Source organism: Protomyctophum parallelum (assembly GCF_964188405.1).
Source record: "Protomyctophum parallelum genome assembly, chromosome: 5".
Classification (NCBI taxonomy): Eukaryota; Metazoa; Chordata; class Actinopteri; order Myctophiformes; family Myctophidae; genus Protomyctophum; species Protomyctophum parallelum.
This window is the reverse complement of record NC_139702.1, coordinates 26,362,337-26,379,967: the sequence shown is the minus strand read 5'-3', so window position 1 is coordinate 26,379,967 and position 17,631 is coordinate 26,362,337. Positions and strand designations below refer to the sequence as shown.

Below are 17,631 nucleotides of genomic sequence, written 5' to 3'. Positions count from 1 at the left end.
GTCAGTCGTTCTTCGACTTAAAATAGCAGACCTACAAGCTCGTAGCGGTGGCACGCTATGAGCTTGTAGATCTGCTATTTTTCAATAGCTAAAGCACAGCATAATGCTAACACCAAAAGGGGTTCCCGCCCAAAAATTGGTTAAGCCATTTGTGTTGTGTTGCTGATTAGAATATAATCCTCAGTGTTAATTTAACCCATTGGTAACTCTTGAGAGTCTTCAAATGTAAATGACTGTATACTACTGTCTCTGTCCTACAGTTTGTCCTGACGATCCTCGGACGTCTGTCCTGTTGGGTCAGGGTTCTTTCTCCTGGCACGGTTCTGTTGACCCGGACCTCGATGCAGAGCAACACACAGAGACGGACACTGGCGTTCGTAAAGGGAGTCTGATGCTACGCGACCTGAATCTCAACATCACTAAGGTATCTTATCTAACTACAGGCTCATTTTTCAGCGTTCTTGGCATCTTATGTTCCAATCTAGGGGTCTCTGTCGTCATCAGATTGCAATTGGTACGAATGTATTTGTTGTGTTGTTTCTCAGGGCTCCCTGGTGGTTGTGGTGGGAAAGGTTGGCTGTGGGAAGAGTTCATTACTAGCAGCCATCACTGGGGAACTCAACAGGTACGGCTTTGGTTTTGAACGTTCACTCAGAATGCTGAAATGAAGGGCCACTTTTCAACCTATATAATAGGTCCTCACTAGTAATGATCATGATAAAATGGCACAATGTTTTTCTACTCATCTGTGTCTCATAGGAGGGCTGTGGGCAGTTCAGAAACCCACAGAAAGCCTGCAGTGTCTATTAGCTTGGATTCCCTATATATCGATGATGTCACTGGTGGACGGGTTTCCGCATAGACTTTCCTGAATGATTATATCTGGTTTCAGTATTCATATCTGGTTTTCAGTATTCATTTATGATATATCTTCTCTATTATTGAGGTTATTTCTTTCAGTCAGTTTGTATTTGGGGGTGGGGAGTGGGGGAGTGGCGAGACATGGCCGAAGCATTTCCGGGGGTCCCCAGCCAAAAACGTTGAGAACCCCTGTCGTCGTTGCTTGGTGGTGTGGTGTAAGTAAGTAAGTAGCCTCGGTACCAGGCTTTCATTTTTGTTGGTGCAAAAATTTAAAGCCTGGAGGAACGCATTGGCCGCTCTGGTCTAAAAGTGGGAGTCAACCCTTCCGGGTGGGCGTCGCTCCAAATGATGTGACGTAGCGCTGCACTAGGGGGGAGAGGAGGGGCCGGGGGTGACGGACAGATCGATGAGATCCAATCAGGGCGTGCGCAAATCTGAGCCGCGACCCGCCCCTCTAGACCAGAAACCTGACACGTTAGCTCAGGCTAGTAAGTAAGTAGCCTTGCCGAGCCATGAGGCCCATAGCGCAGGAGCCTATCTCCTGTTTCTGTAGCGTGAGGTAGCTTGATATACACCCCCTGGACATGACGCTAGTATGTCGCAGGGACTTACCCCCAATCCAACCCTTGATGCTGAGAGTCAAGCAGGGCGGCACTGGGTCCCATTTTTTAGTCTTTGGTATGACCCGTCCGGGAATCGAACCCCGACCTCCCAGTCTCAGGGCGGACACTCTAACCACAAGGCCACTGAGCTGGTGGTGGTGTGGTGTACTGTGCATTAAAACATCTTGTCGTCGTTCAGGCTTGGTGGTGTGGTGTACGTTGAGGGAAGAGAGGCCGGCTTTGGCCTGGCCTCTCAGGAGTCCTGGATCCAACACGCAACAGTACGGGACAACATCCTGTTTGGAAGAGACTACAACCCCACCTTTTACCAGATTGTGATCGAGGCCTGTGCACTCACAGATGACCTCAACGTGAGATAAAAATAAAATAAACTCTTTATCTGTCTGTCTGTCTGTCTGTCTGTCTGTCTGTCTGTCTGTCTGTCTGTCTGTCTGTCTGTCTGCAGGCCTGCCTTGCTTAGTAATGCAGAAATGCCTTGTTTCCTGTCTCTAATTTCTTCTCTGCTTTCTCTATTTTTCTGCCTTTCTTTACTTTGCTTATTCAGTAAATTATGATTTCACTTGTGATGCTCATTCATGCTCCGACACAATGAAATTAATTTAGCAAATAAATCTGTAAAAACCTATTAGCTTACATCGCAGAGTGGTAGTCAAGCCGTCTTTTTCATTAAGTGCGCTTGGTGTCGTGTTTCAGCAGCTTGACAGCTTGAAGCGTTGACAGGGAAGGTTCGTCCAGGGTCTTCTTCACCGTGTTGTTGTATTTGTGCAGATTCTTCCACACGGGGACAAGACAGAAGTAGGCGAGAACGGCGTGACTCTGAGTGGAGGACAGAAGGCTCGCTTGGCCTTGGCCAGAGCTGTGTATATGGTCAGTACACCACAGTAACCACGGCAACGGCCATCTGTTCAGATTGTTGTGTCAAGTGGTAACGGAATCATTGAATAAACAGAAGCAAAACAACCATGTTTTAGCTTGTTGTTTTCAGCTAGTCATTTCAGATTTGGGTTAGATATCGCCATAATAACTGCAGCATGTTTTATCTGGATATCTGTCTCTAACATTATATGAGCTATATAGTCATATTAGTCAGGTGCAGTACTTAGTTTAGACAGTTTTAGGTTAGACCAGTCATTAGACCTACAACTACAACCTATCTCAAACCCTCACCCTAAACCTAACCTCCCACGTAGGCTTCTCTTCAGTCATAAACCTTTCCAATATGCATACAGTTCATTATAACAAGTCTTGTACAGTAAATTGTACAAAATAAAAGGAGATCAATTTTCTTTTCTAAATGCAGCATGGCATGTGAATGTATTTTCTACATTTCTTTTTGTATGTTACTTCATAAGGAGAAAGATATTTACCTCCTTGATGATCCACTGGCGGCCGTTGACGCCGACGTTGCCCATCACCTCATGCAGAAATGCATCCTGGGAATCCTCCGGAACAAGACCAGAATCCTTTGCACACACCGCATAGAGTTTGTGGACAAAGCTGACATGGTGGTCCTCATGGACAACGGGACCATCGTCAAAACGGGTAGAACACTTTTCTGACATCGTAATTAAAGCCTGACTTAAATACCTAATGTACCTAATGCAGTCAAATACACACACCACCTTCCCAAATGTCTCAAATGTCACTCACTTTATATGTATGAGTCTCTATGAAATATACTGAATAGCTCAGCTATACTGTAATTGTAACATTACCTACAATGGCAGCAATGTATGAGTGTTCCGAATGAGGCTACAACAGTTTATAATTTAATCAACATTGTGTTTCATGCAGTTTTCTATGGTTCAGCAGATAATACTGAAGCAAACTTTCCTCTTTTCTCAGGCACACCAGCAGAGGTCCTGCCAATGGTGGAGGCGGTGCCCAAAAAGCGCAAGAATGACAGCAATGCTAAAGAGAAAGGTAGTTTATTTTTAATTCAAAGTAGTCCCACTATCTGATCTACTACGCTTTGTGTGCCCACACAACACTTTCAAAATAGTGACCCACGGTGCCCAATGTTATTTATTTTATTTTTATTTTTATTTTTAAGACGTCCACAGACGTCCTGGGAACCGCATACGGTAATTCCCAGGACGTCTGTGGACGTCTTGGGCACAAAATGTGTTTTAATAAAACCACATTCAGATATTCTGTATGGCCATTGGCCGCCTAACGTCACTGAACAATTGTTTGCAAACAATTCTTTCCACTCATTACAGTAATACTCAGATTTGGCATCTACCCGTACACGTACAGCATGTGTTTTTAAAGCCTGTTCAACGTAGAGACACTTAAAAAACTAGATGGTTATGTTGAAACAGCATGGTGACAAAGCATTGGAACAGAACGGTATAAATTATGCTGAATATTGAATATTGTGAAAATAGCCAATCTACAATTTTTTATGTTTGCCTATTTCTCATGTAATATTTGTCAATTCGACCATTAAGACCTGGAACGCATCTGTGTCACCTTAGCTTTTAACCACTTAGAACTTTAGCTATTTAAAATTTGAATATTGCTATTTTTTTTTTTTTTTTGTAAATTTGGGAATATATATTATTTCACAGCAAATGCTTTTAAACTCATATCTTTGCTTCTGGGGGGGGGGGGGGGTCCCTGGAACAACATATTTTCAGATGGGGGTTGACGGCATAATTTTTGGGGTCCTTACCTGACATGAAATAGTTTGAGAACCACTGATACAGTAGTTTTTTCAGAAAACTCTCATGATAGAAGACGTTAGTAGAATCTGGTCTGAGGTCTGAACGGGTTAAAAAGGTCTACAGTATGTCTCTTATCAGTTTTTGTTTTGTTTTCATCCCACATTTCGGGTCAGACGGTATGGAGCAGGTGGAGGAGGACCTGGGCCCATCCAATGAGCTGCGAGGGGAGGATGAATCCGACCTATCAGGGGAGGAGCAGAAGCAGACGGGCGGGTTGGCGTGGAGCGTTTACCACACCTACTGGGTGGCCGTGGGCAGCGCGCTGGCTTCCTCCATCCTGCTGTCTCTGCTCCTCATGCAAGGTTTTCCACTAGTGGTGATTTTGACAGCACATTTTGATTTTTTGACACTTTGATTTTCTTTGATTCTTTAGAATACATTTTCATTTGGTTTAAAGGACGACTTCACCACTTTTCAACCTATGTTCATATAATTGGTCCTCCTCACTAGTAATAATCATGATAAAATAGCAACACCAAAAAAATCTACCCAGTCTGTGTCTCATAGAAGGGCTGTGGGCATCGATGGGGAATCCAAGCTCTTAGAAACTGAAAAGCTTCAATGCGAAAATGGAAGCCATCGTTCTCACGATAATAAAAATCTAAATTTTTAAATCTTGTTTTAAAAAAATCCACCCACTTTGAATGGTATCAACCGATACTTCCCAGTATACTTATCAAGCCGATCTTATCGACTTGCATGTAGTCTGGGAGCCTACTGGCTGTGATTGGCATTGATAAAATGGAAAAACGACCAGATTAAGGTTGGCGAACATGCGTTAAGGTTGGGACCGCGCTGCTACGTGCTTATGTTTAGGTGAGGGTATGAGGAGGCTTGTCGTTCTCAGTAGGCTCCCAGCATGTGCAGTAGACCGATAAGATCGGCTTGATAAGTAACCTACTGGGAATTATCGGTTGATTTTCACTCGAATCCGCTGAAAAATCCGCCTAACGATGATGTCACTGGTGGACGGGTTTCTGAACTGCCCACAGCCCTCCTATGAGACACAGATCGAGTAGAAAAAAAAGGTGGTATTTAACTATTTATTATTAGTGAGGATCAATTATATGAAGATGGGTTGAAAAGTGGTGAAGTGGTCCTTTAAGTCACATTTGGGTCAACTTCAACGTTTTAGTGTTAGTCTAGCTTTTGTCTAGCTTTTAAATATCATACGACTTTTGTCGACAAAAATTGTTTTAGTGGGCCTTGATGGCATCGTAATGGCTGTTTTTACACTTGGTTGCATGCTAAAAAATAGACGATCTACAAGCTTGCGACGTGTTGTGAGCTTAAATGGTCCTACTCTAATGCTCATGATAAAATGTTAAACTAGAAAAAGTACCCTTCTGGGCACAGGTCTCCACCAGGATGAGCAGATGTGAAAGATTCCAGGCAAAGGTTTTTCCTTGGCCTCTAGGGAGTTGGCATACAAAGTTATCCACAGATCCGTGCAGTTAGAGGTAAAAACACTTTTCGGCCAGTTATAGCGCCACCTTGAGGCTGAGTTGAAATTGTTCATGTGGCATTTCGTCCTCGGCCTAGTGGGAATGTGGGTGCACAATTTCACGGAAATCACGCGATGTGTTCATGATTTGCAGCATTTTGTTTGAAACTGAGCACTCCTGTGTAGCCAATCTTAACCAATCAGGATGGAGTCTGAGAAATCTGAAAGACCGGTTTCGTTGAATGGCTCTAGAGAGACTGTGTACCAATTTGCGCGATGTTTGGACAAAATCTGTAGGTGTATTTTGCAAAAACTTGTTTTGCACAAAGCGGCCTCCTGGTGGCGCTATAACAGGCCGTTCTGGAAAGTTTGGGGCAGAGGTTCATCGTTGGCATCCAGGGAGTGTGTGTGCAAAATTTGGCATCGACCGGGTTAACGGTGGCCGAGATTAGCTGCTCACGGACACACACGGACACACACACACGGACGGACGGACACACGGACGGACGGAGTGCAAAACATACTCTCCCCCCATGCCTTCGGCCTGGTGGAGACAAAAATAACAATACACTTCAGAAATCCGCCAACTAGTGACATCATCGTTAGGCAGATTTTTTGAGAGGCGCTAGGCTAGGCCATCCAATGCATGGCTTTTGAAGATAAACTTTCCAGGAATACAAAATATAAAAATAGCCTGGATTCCCCATTGATGATGTCACTCACTGGTACTGTAGGTGGATTTCTAAAATGTCCACAGTCCTCTGAGACACTGAACGAGTAGACCAAAATGGTACCATATTAATGAGCATTAGTGAGGACCAATTATATGAAGATAGGTTGAAAATGAATGAAGTCGACCTTTAATTATATATACTTTTTACCTTTACTCCAACTGTGTTTTTCCTGTGTTTTAAAGCAGCACTATCTAACTTTCCGATTCAACTTTGCTGTTGTCACTTCTAGGACACCAGAATTTTTACTCCAAGGATCAATAAAGTTTGAAATCATATTTTATCTTATCTTAATTCAAGATGAAAAAGAGATAAAACAGCGGCTTAATCACCATTGCTCAGCTATTTAGATTTTTCTTTAAAAACGATTGTATTTCACCGGTTTTCTGGTTGTATATACACCTTGAATAACATCTATTAAACACTTGCAGAATATAGTTCTTTGTTGAAATTTGTTTAGGTTTAACTCCTATGCAGTGATGAAACAGAAACATATGTGTAGTACCTCTGCTTTCCATAAGGGGCGAGCTCCAAAATGGGTCTTTGGTATACCACTCTACAAAAAGTGGTACATACCACTTTTAATAAGTGGTATGCCACAAGACGAGGCACTTTCCTAACTGGTCTCGTCTCATTAGTATGTGAAACATAACTTTTTATTTAGTAGGGGATCAATAGCATGTTGAAAATCACATACTGTTTAGTATGTACTATGTAGTACGTTAGTAAGTAAGTAAGTAAGTAAATTGTATTTGTAAAGCACCTTTCAAGACAAAGTCACAAGGTGCTGAACAGAACACAGAACAAGCAATCGACAAGTTAAAACCAAACAGGAAAACATAGCACAATAAAGTAAAAAGACAATAAAGAATTTAACGAAGAATAAACAAGGCAAAAACTGAAAACATAGGCATGTAAAATGGTAAGCTAGAGGCAAAAACATAGGTATGTAAAAATAAGTCAGGTAAGAACTACATGGGAAAATAAAAACATAGGTATGTAAAAATAAGTCAGGTAAGAACTACATGGGAAAATAAATACAGAATAAATATGTCTTTAGCTGTCTCTTAAAAGAGTTTACTGACTGACTGTTCCAAAGAGTAGGGGCAACCACTGTGAAAGCCCGGTCGCCCTTTGTTCTTAGGTTAGACCCCGGTATCTTCAGTAGATATTAGGGGTCTTACATTAGACTTTGGGGGCAGTAGGTCACAAATATATGAAGGGGCCAGCCCGTTTAATGCTTTGTAGGTTGTTAAAATAAATTTAAAATCAAAGGCCAATTCTGGCCTTAATTGGAAGCCAGTGCAAAGAGGCTAATACAGGGGTTATGTGGGCCCTACGGTTGGTATTTGTGAGTATTCTGGCTGCAGTGTTTTGAATCAATTAGTAGGGGATCGGACGCACCCAAGGCCTGCTTCCAGCAGTGTCAGAAAGTCACCTAGTATTGTTTGGTTCTCTCAAATCCAGCCTCCAAGAACGTGTCCGACTGGTGGCTGTCCCACTGGATCTCTGAGCTGAAGAACAACGGTTCCTCCTGGAGCAATAGTTCCTGCACAGTGGCCTACAGCTCACCACACCTGCTGCTGTTCTCGCCCGGAGGACTAGTGTGAGTCGCACAACATCAGCACGCGTCACGTTACGTTACACCTACTTCATGTTCATGTCTTTCAAGAAATGTCATATATATATTTTTTTTTAAAGAACATTTGAGAAGTTGGGAAAATAACACATCTACAAGCTCACAAAGAGATAGGCTATTTTCACTAGTTTGGGTCTCGGGGAGACATTCACTTTCTCTTTTGGGTCTCAAACTAGAAAGTTTGAGAACCACTGTTTTTTTGTAATGTTTTTTTGTGGCTTTCGCCACAGTTGCTGCTGTATAATTTGAGCAGATTTGAGCACCGCTCAAATCTGCTTGAAGGGAGTTGGAAAAGGATCACAAACGTTTAAACTTTTTTTTAAATAGGCTTTACGCATGTTTTTAAACATTGAAATATGATTTCATCACGACGTTCTTCATAGTTGAGCCTGTCTTCCCATACAGGTCTCCATTGTCCTCCTCAGTGGAAAGCTCTCCTGTAGCCAACGTGAGCTCAGACGTGAAGTTCTACCTGACGGTGTACAGCTCCATCGCCATCGGCAACACCGTGTTCGCCGCTTTCCGGGCTTTCCTCTTCGCCTACGGAGCCATCTGTGCCGCGACGGTCATTCACAACAGGCTTCTGGACAAGGTCCTTAAGGTGTGTGTGTGTGTGTGTGTGCACAGTATGTCACCTGAGCTCTTAACCCCGGCCCGGGGGTAACTGTCTCCACCTGATTCTGTGGAGTAGGGATGGGACCATATGAAAATGACACGCCACGATTATTGTGGCAAAGATTATTGCGTAAATACCCCATTTTCACCTGGGAACGATTCTATAAATGTCTTATATAGCAGACCTACAAGCTCGTTAGTGCGCCACTCGGTGGCGCGCTATGAGCTTGTAGATCTGCTATTTTTCAATAGCTAAAGCATAACATAATGCTTACACCAAAAGGGGTTCCCGCCCAAAATGGGTTAACGATTATCATCACGTTGATCAAAGCCAGTGAGCCCCCAGTATACATGCACTAGGTCGATGAGATCGTTACCTACTGGTGATTATCGTTTGATAACACTCGAAGCGGGTGGACCGATATAACTTCGCGTCACTCAACCCCCACCGTCTGACCGTCTCTCTCTCTCTCTAGTAGGGATGCGATTAAGCGATTAATCGATTTTCCGATTAATCGTCGGAGTCTCCGAAATCGATTTTAATATTTCATAATCGAAAATATATTTTTTATGTACCTTCATCAGAGTGGAGAATATAAGTATAAATCAAGTTGAGCAAAGCCACTCTTCTCTGCCTCTCTCTCTAACAGACACAGTTAACAATCGCTTGTTATTAAGTGCCTGCCAGACAGACAATCAGATGAAATGAAGGCAGTTGTAGAGTAGAGTGTAGACTAGTGAACTGAACATGATCTCTTTATATCAAGTACTTCATACCAGCCCCTTATGAAACTACTTCTCTGCCATCCTGAATGGCAGTAACTAGCATACAATGAGAACTGAGAAGATCTCCACAAAGGTTTACTCATCAAAACTGATTATAAAACTGTAACCATCAAAGCATGCGCTCAACATATAATGGTTATGTGACCATGGCATGTGCATAATATTAAATCTTAAAAGTTTTATCTGATATTGATTTTTTTTTTGGGGTGGGTTCAATGAATCGATTATTAATCGGCAGAGCTGTCGACTATTCGATTTGGCTGATGGTCACGTTGTGGCATCCCTACTCTAGGCCACCATGGCGTTCTTCGACACCACTCCGCTGGGGTGCGTGCTCAACCGCTTCTCCTCTGACCTGTGCACGGTGGACGACGGCCTGCCCTTCGTGCTCAACATCCTGCTGGCCAACGCGTTTGGCCTGCTGGGCACGCTGGCGGTGATGAGCTACGGCCTGCCCTGGATCCTGGTGCCCCTGCTGCCCCTGGGCCTGCTCTACCAGCGCACGCAGGTAGTTTAAATTGTTTAAATTAAAAAAATGCATACAAGACATTCCGTCTTCTTTTCACAATTTCTTCCGTGTTAATTCTGACATTCACTCCTACCCCACAAGGCAAAGAGATCATTTTGAATTACCCTATTGTCGCACTTCCAAACATCAATCTTTCATCAAATGTAGAGGCCCTCATCTATGGAACTCCCTAGATGCTTCACTTAAATCCTCATTATCCTTGCCAATATTCAAAAAACATCTAAAGAAATATCTTATTTATTCATCTTTGTAGATTACATGTTTTACCTTGATGCGTTATATTTTCTTTTGTGTGTTTGTTGTTGTATTGTTTATTTATGTTCTTTGTGCAGTCTGTGTTTTTATTTCTTTACTGTACATAAGTAGACTTATGTACTGTTCTTTATGAACTTTTAAACCAATGACCTCTTCCTACAGGAAAGGATTCCAAATAAGCGAGCTGGCTTCTTCCCTTCCTTGCATTGTATTTTTGTTCTTTGATATGTTATTGTCTATTTTTTGTACTACATGTTAAATAAATAAACCTAAACCTAAATAAACCTAAACCTAAACACGCAGGCCTTCTACCGTCAGACGTCGCGCGAGCTGAAGCGCCTCTGCAGCCTCACGCTCTCGCCCGTCTACTCGCACTTCTCGGAGACGCTGAGCGGCCTGGGCACCATCCGGGCCAGTCGGAGCTCGGCCAGGTCAGAAACAGTTTTTTTTTGTTTGGCCGATAATATTATTAATCCATTTTGACCTGAGATCAGATTCTAAAAAATGTTCTTCTACTTCCTGAAAGTTTTCTGAAAAAGCTATGTTTCTGTGTCAGTCGTTCTTCTATTTTTCAATAGCTAAAGCATAACAGTGCTAACACCAAAAGGGGTTCCTAGTATAATCATAGTACCTGATGATCATGTTCTAGGGGAGGGGGGGATGACAGCAATCCATCTTTAACCCATTTAGGCCTGAAAAAAATGTCTTCTAAATCCTGACCGTTTTCTGAAATACCTATGTTTCTAGGCCTATATCACTCAATATTTCATGTCAAGGACCCCAAAAATGATCTGTAGCTGGCCTCCGACCCCCCATCTGAAAATATTTTGTTCCAGGGACCTCCCCAGAAGCAAAGAATTTAGTTAAAAACGTTTGTTCTGAAAAAATATGTTCCGATTTTGAGGCACATTTTCACGACCTTTCAAAAATAGCAGACCTACAATCTCATAGCGCGCCACTCTATGAGATTGTAGATCCAAAATGGGTTTTAAGTTGGATAAGCACTGCGATTCTCGAGTGTGTGGCGATCGACGGTTGGTGAAGTGGGACTGTGTGTGTGTGTGTGTGTGTGTGACGATGACGGTTCCAGGTTCGAGGAGGAGAACCTGCGGCGTCTGGAGCAGAACCAGCGCTGCGTGTTCCTCAGCAACGCCGCCATGCAGTGGCTGGACATCCGCCTGCAGATGATTGGAGTTGCCGTGGTGACGGGAATCGCTGCCATCGCCGTCATCCAGCACCATTACAGCTCCATAGACCCGGGTAATAAGAAAGTGGCTCAGAAGGTTCAAACTATTAACCCATTCTGACCTGAGATCAGATTCTAAAAATGTCTTCTACATCCTGACAGTTTTCTGAAAAAGCTATGTTTCTATGTCAGTCGCTCTTCGATTTTTCAAAAATAGCGAGCTATGAGCTTGTAGATCTGCTATTTTTCAATAGCTAAAGCATAAATAGAAAAAGAACCACCGCTCATCCGCTGAAAAAACTTAAGAGAGGTGCTGGAGCCACAAAGGGAACATGAGAAAAAATATGAGAAAAAAAAAAGGGAAGCTCCGCACACTCAGATCTGCGCACAATCAATTTATTTGGCAAGCTTTCGGTCTACTGATCAATAGCTAAAGCATAACATAATGCTAACACCAAAAGGGGTTCCCGCCCAAAATGGGTTTTAAAACAATTGTAAATAATAATACTTTCTATTTGTATAGCTTTCTTGGTACTCAAAGTCGCTTTACACAGCAGAATCTTTTACAGAAACGACTTTATCAACCTGAGGAGCCCATTCTACAAATGTCTTCTAAAGCAGTCGTGGGGCACTCGGTGCTGCGCTATGAGCTTGTATATCTGCTATTTTTCAATAGCTAAAGTATAAAAGAATGGTTAATGTGGTTAAGGTGACACATAACTCGTGTAACTGTTGCCCTCGTTAAAGGCCAAAAACTAAGCAAAGAAAAAAAATCAAATTAAAAAGCAGAAAGGGTGTTTTGAATTAGGTAGGTGAGTCTGAAAAGGTGGGTTTTTGAGAGAGGCGTTGAACAGGGCAAGGTTGGGGGGGGGGCGGCTTTGATGTAAGGTGGGAGAGAGTTCCAAAGGGACGGGGTCTGCACCCGTCATACTATGAATTGGAAGGTTCCTGGTTCGATCCTCCTCCTGACATTGTCCCTTGAACAAAACACTGAACTTACCTGCTCCTGCTGATGAGCAGGTCGTTGCCTCATGTGGCTGAATGTGTGAGAGAAGGGACATTAGTGTATTGTAAAGTGGATAAGACCTTCAGTACTGTGTGTGTGTGTGTGTGTGTGTGTGTGTGTGTGTGTGTGTGTGTGTGTGTGTGTGTGTGTGTGTGTGTGTGTGTGTGTGTGTGTGTGTGTGTGTGTGTGTGTGTGTGTGTGTGTGTGTGTGTGTGTGTGTGTGTGTGTGTGTGTGTGTGTGTGTGTGTGTGTGTGTCTGTGAGTGTGTGAGTGAAGGGACAGTGTGTGAGTGTATAGACAGCAGATAAGGGTTTGAAGGGTTGGAGGACCAGAAAAAAGCACTGCCCAGTTATAACTCCATTCGCCAAATCATTAACCGGAAGATAACTGGATAGCAGTATTCTATAAGTCACGACTATAGTGACCGAATTTATATACGGTTGCCATTCACAGATGAATACGGAAATCCAAGCTACAGTATTATATAACTTTCATGTTTGTGTTATAATTAGAGTTATAGATACCGATACTGTATCGGTATCGGGAAAAGTATCCGATCGGCCCTTATTTGTCATAACGGGTCATATCAGTATCGGTGAATATGAAAGTCTAACCACCGATCCGACACAGGGGTAAGGGGTTGACACTATGGCAGGTAAATAAAATTGCCCAAACTGCAAGTTGCCCAAACTGCAAGTGCACATTTGAGTGAGGAGTCTGCTAAAAACACAACACGAGATATATAGCTAGATAGCTATATACACAACATGAGATCACGACACTGGTATCGGTATTCGGTATCGGCTAACACAGAAATTGAGGTATCGGGATCGGATCGGAAGCGACATGTCGGGACATGTCTACCGGTAGTTATAATAAAATATAATTAAGGCTCTGTTTTACAGTGGTTCTCAAACTCTTTGATTTTCAAGGATCCCCCATAACTCCTGAGTGTACAAATGTACATTCTCAGAGTTACACGCCCGTACGGGGGCCATTTGGAACCAGACCCACTGGTGTAGCAGAGCGTTTCCATTGAGCCTATACATGCACAACAGCAGGGGTGCAGTACTTAGTTTAGACAGTTTTTGGTTTAGACTAGTCATTGGTTAGACCAGTCATTAGTCCTATACAACTACAACCTATCTCAAACCCTCACCCTAAACCTAACCTCCCACGGGGCAGCACACCTAAACCTAACCTTAACCCATGTCTAACCAATGACTAGTCTAAACTAAGTATGCACCCCCAACAGCAGCACCCTGACTCTGTTTGACCAGAAAGTAGGGAAGGCGCCCCAAGTTCTTTCCAAACTGGCGTGTGCCACCATTGGACCACAATTTGAACATCCAAAATGAGCATACTACTGTATTATCTTTGTGTAAATAAAAGCTTGTGTATTCTTTTTTTGTGTGGATTGTCCTCCATGGTCCAGGTCTGGTGGGTCTGTCCCTGTCCTATGCCCTGTCCATCACAGGCCTGCTGTCTGGCCTCATCTTCAGCTTCACACAGACGGAGATGCAGCTGGTCAGCGTGGAGCGCACAGAGGAGTACTGCAGCAGCCTGCCCACGGAGCCACAGCACCACAACCCACAGGTGAGTGTGGGGCATGAGGCTAACGAGGTTGTGTGTGTGTGTGTGTGTGTGTGTGTGTGTGTGTGTGTGTGTGTGTGTGTGTGTGTGTGTGTGTGTGTGTGTGTGTGTGTGTGTGTGTGTGTGTGTGTGTGTGTGTGTGTGTGTGTGTGTGTGTGTGTGTGTGTGTGTGTGTGTGTGTGTGTGTGTGTGTGGCAGGGGGCAGCATTATACTTTTAAGGCAGTGGTTTTCAACCCTTTTCATATCAAGGGTCATTAGTTATTTAACAGTAATTTAACGTAAAATGAAACCAAATGGACCCGTAAAGGGTTTCATGTTACGCTCTATAAAGATCTATAAAGGTCCATTTTGGTTACCAACTCTCCGTCATTTAGCTGGGGAGCACCTGGAACCCCCTCAGCGACCACTGGTGGTCCCCGGACCACTGGTTGAAAACCACTGCTTTAACCCATTTTGGGGCGGGAAACCCATTTTGGTGTTAGCATTATGTCATGCTTTAGCTATTGGAAAAATAGCAGATCTACAAGCTCATAGCGTTACGAGCTTGTAGGTCTGCTATTTTTGAAAAATCGAAGAACGACTGACATAGAAACATAGCTTTTTCAGAAAACTGTCAGGATGTAGAAGAACTTTTTTTTAATCTGATCTCAGGTCAGAATGGGTTAATGTCATCCAGTCTGTCAGGGCTCTGTCCAGAGGTGTGCATATTTGAGTTGCTTCACCACACCCTCTGGTGGACAAATTGCTGTGACATACATACAGTACATACAGTACGTACATCTTCAGACCTGGGCATTACACGGCCCAGGTCTTTACCAACATCACATATGACATCAATTAGCAGCAACAAAATAGGAGTTTATAAGAATCGTGGTCCCTTATTGGCAGAGTGCAGTGACAGACAAAACAAACATTAAACTCTGTCCATTGTCAATGGCATTTGATGTTTGTGTTGGAGACAAAACAAACATTAAACTCTGTCCATTGTCAATGGCATTTGATGTTTGTGGTGGAGACAAAACAAACATTAAACTCTGTCCATTGTCAATGGCATTTAATGTTTGTGTTGGAGACAAAACAAACATTAAACTCTGTCCATTGTCAATGGCATTTAATGTTTGTGTTGGAGACAAAACAAAAATTAAACTCTGTCCATTGTCAATGGCGTTTTTAATGTCTGTCTACTCTAGACAAACATTAAACCTCTGTATAGGAGGGGCTAGCGCCCCTCAATAACATAACATACTCTTACCAGCTTGTCAAAACAATGCCATTTACGGCTTTTTATACAGAAATACATTTTATATTATGCAGAATTGAGTTCAGCCTTTTGGCCCGGCCCTTTTCTGTTTCTCATTTGGCCCCTTGGGAAAAATAATTGCCCGGACCCCTGATCTACAGAGAGACGGACAAAATAGACAGTCTCATTACAATGCATCGGAGATACCAATTAAGACCATTGCTGTTAAAGGAGAATTCCATACTAAAAGGCTTTCTTACCTTTCTTTGTAGTTGTTACGTCCCCACCAAAGAGGTCCAGGTGTTATTTTGTGCAAAAGCTCCTTATTGGCTATTTCCCCTACCATAAGCCCTAAATGAATTGCATTGAATTGAATGGGAATTAAATGGGGCTATGGGGTGTTGTGCTACTTCGCTTATTTCCATCGCTCAAAATTATAATTTCTTTGTATATATCCTCTCTTCATAATGTAAATAATATCCCAAGCGGCACACTTTACTACTTCTTTTGATGGAAATAAGCGAATTAGCATAACACCCCATAGCCCATAGAGTATTAAAAGGATAGAGACTGAACTGGCGCAAAGCTCCGCCCTTCCGCTATTCATGTCAGTGGAAGTTGCTCAGTGGCGTTTTGAAGCCGCCGGAGGGACCGTCTATTTCCGCCTTTTTGGGCGCACTTCCGCATTTGACCAAATTTGGAGGTCAAATGCGGAAGTGCAACCGAGCGCTCAATGTTAAAGCTCAGCTGCACGGGGTTTCCTCGGCATGAATCCACGGGTCCGCCTGCAGTCCTTCCTCTTACCACTAGGGCCCAGCGCTTCAACATTGGAGTGCCTAGCTGGCCCCTTGCCATAGCCCCATTCAATTCCCATTCAATGCAATGCAATTCATTGAGGGCTTATGGTAGGGGAAATAGCCAATAAGGAGTTTTTGCACAAAAAAACACCTGGACCCCTTTGGTGGGGGGACGTAACAACTACAAAGAAAGGTAAGAAAGATAAGAAATCATTCTAGCATGGAATTCTCCTTTAATAGAAGTTTACTTGGTTGAACACTTTTAATTGGTTCGTCTTTGATCTCAGGTGTCGCCGTCCTGGCCTCAGAAAGGCAGGCTGGAGTTCCGCGGCGCGGCGCTGGCCTACAGGGCGTCTCTGCCCAACGCCCTGGACGGGGTGAGCCTGGCAGTGCGTCCGGGGGAGAAGGTGGGCGTGGTGGGCCGCACCGGCTCCGGTAAGTCCACCCTGTTCCTGGCCCTGTTCCGCATGGTGGAGCTGAACCGGGGACACATCCTCCTGGACGACGTGGACATCAGCACCGTGGGCCTGGCTCACCTCAGGTCTGACCCACCAACCACCAGTTATAACCCGTTCTGACCTGAGATCAGATTCTAAAAATGTATATTACATCCTGACCAGGGAGGCAGTCAGACAGATATTTTTTGAAGCCACTAAGGAAATCGGGATTTCCTGAAAGTTCATATAATGGCCTGTTGTGGCGCTGTCATTGGGCTCAAAAAACCCCATAGCTCCATAGAGATCCATGTATTTGGGCCCAACTTCACCTAGACTGTATTACCTTAATAAACATGGTCATGAATACTTTCTGCTTCCAGTCACTAGTTTAAAGTCTCATTTCTCATGTCATAATATTCTTTTTGGAAAATGATGGTCCCATTTATTAAAAGAATGACCATAAAGTCACGTATGTTCTGAGGGGCGTGGCTACCGTTACAGTCTATGAACGGGATCCCCCACCCACTCAAAATAAAAACCAACAAAGAAAAAGGGGGGAAGTCCCGCCTCGTTGTCTGTGCCAGCCAATGGCTCAGCTGGGCCCAAACGGATCTAGAAAGATGGCGATTTACAATTCAAGGACTGACAGGCTTCATTTTACGTCCATATCAGACCCGGAGAACGCTTTGTCCATATTCTTTTACAGTCTATGATCCTGACAGTGTCATTATTAACCCATTCTGACCTGAGATCAGATTTAAAAAATGTCTTTGATTTTTCAAAAAATAGCAGATAAGGACTTTTAAGACCTTTAATACCTAAGAAGAAAATAAATAAATACAATTAAATAAGACCATTACTGTGAATCTGCTACATTTGCGTGACACTGTAGTATGATCAAGTAGGGCGTTAATTTACAAAATAAACACCAAAAGTTAGAATATGGAGATAAGGGTTAGGGTTAGGGACATGTGCAGTTTATGAGCAGGGCAATCTGAGAACCCATCGGCAAGAAAAAGGAAAAACAGCGCCAACTGCTGTTGCATAGCTCGGAATTTGTTCTTGAGACATTATGAGCAGGGTAGACACACAGAATGTGTATAACATACAGTATTATATAGTATATTGTATGTACCAATAACTGGGGGATTGTGCCAGG

General features: G+C 43.3%; 1 protein-coding gene across 3 annotated transcripts in view; it reads left to right on the top strand.

Annotated features, from left to right (window-relative positions):
- Window positions 1-17,631, top strand: part of abcc10 (ATP-binding cassette, sub-family C (CFTR/MRP), member 10) — a 30,814-nt gene that overhangs the window by 9,324 nt on the left and 3,859 nt on the right. For all 3 annotated transcript variants that reach the window (XM_083764282.1, XM_083764284.1, XM_083764283.1), the window contains 14 exons: window positions 261-424; window positions 546-625; window positions 1,663-1,834; window positions 2,253-2,351; window positions 2,837-3,026; window positions 3,330-3,407; window positions 4,327-4,515; window positions 7,856-7,994; window positions 8,433-8,628; window positions 9,721-9,936; window positions 10,516-10,643; window positions 11,303-11,472; window positions 13,840-14,000; window positions 16,323-16,576. In XM_083764282.1, coding sequence (XP_083620408.1) covers window positions 261-424; window positions 546-625; window positions 1,663-1,834; window positions 2,253-2,351; window positions 2,837-3,026; window positions 3,330-3,407; window positions 4,327-4,515; window positions 7,856-7,994; window positions 8,433-8,628; window positions 9,721-9,936; window positions 10,516-10,643; window positions 11,303-11,472; window positions 13,840-14,000; window positions 16,323-16,576 — 2,236 coding nt within the window. The remainder of the gene's footprint in view (window positions 1-260; window positions 425-545; window positions 626-1,662; window positions 1,835-2,252; window positions 2,352-2,836; window positions 3,027-3,329; window positions 3,408-4,326; window positions 4,516-7,855; window positions 7,995-8,432; window positions 8,629-9,720; window positions 9,937-10,515; window positions 10,644-11,302; window positions 11,473-13,839; window positions 14,001-16,322; window positions 16,577-17,631) is intronic.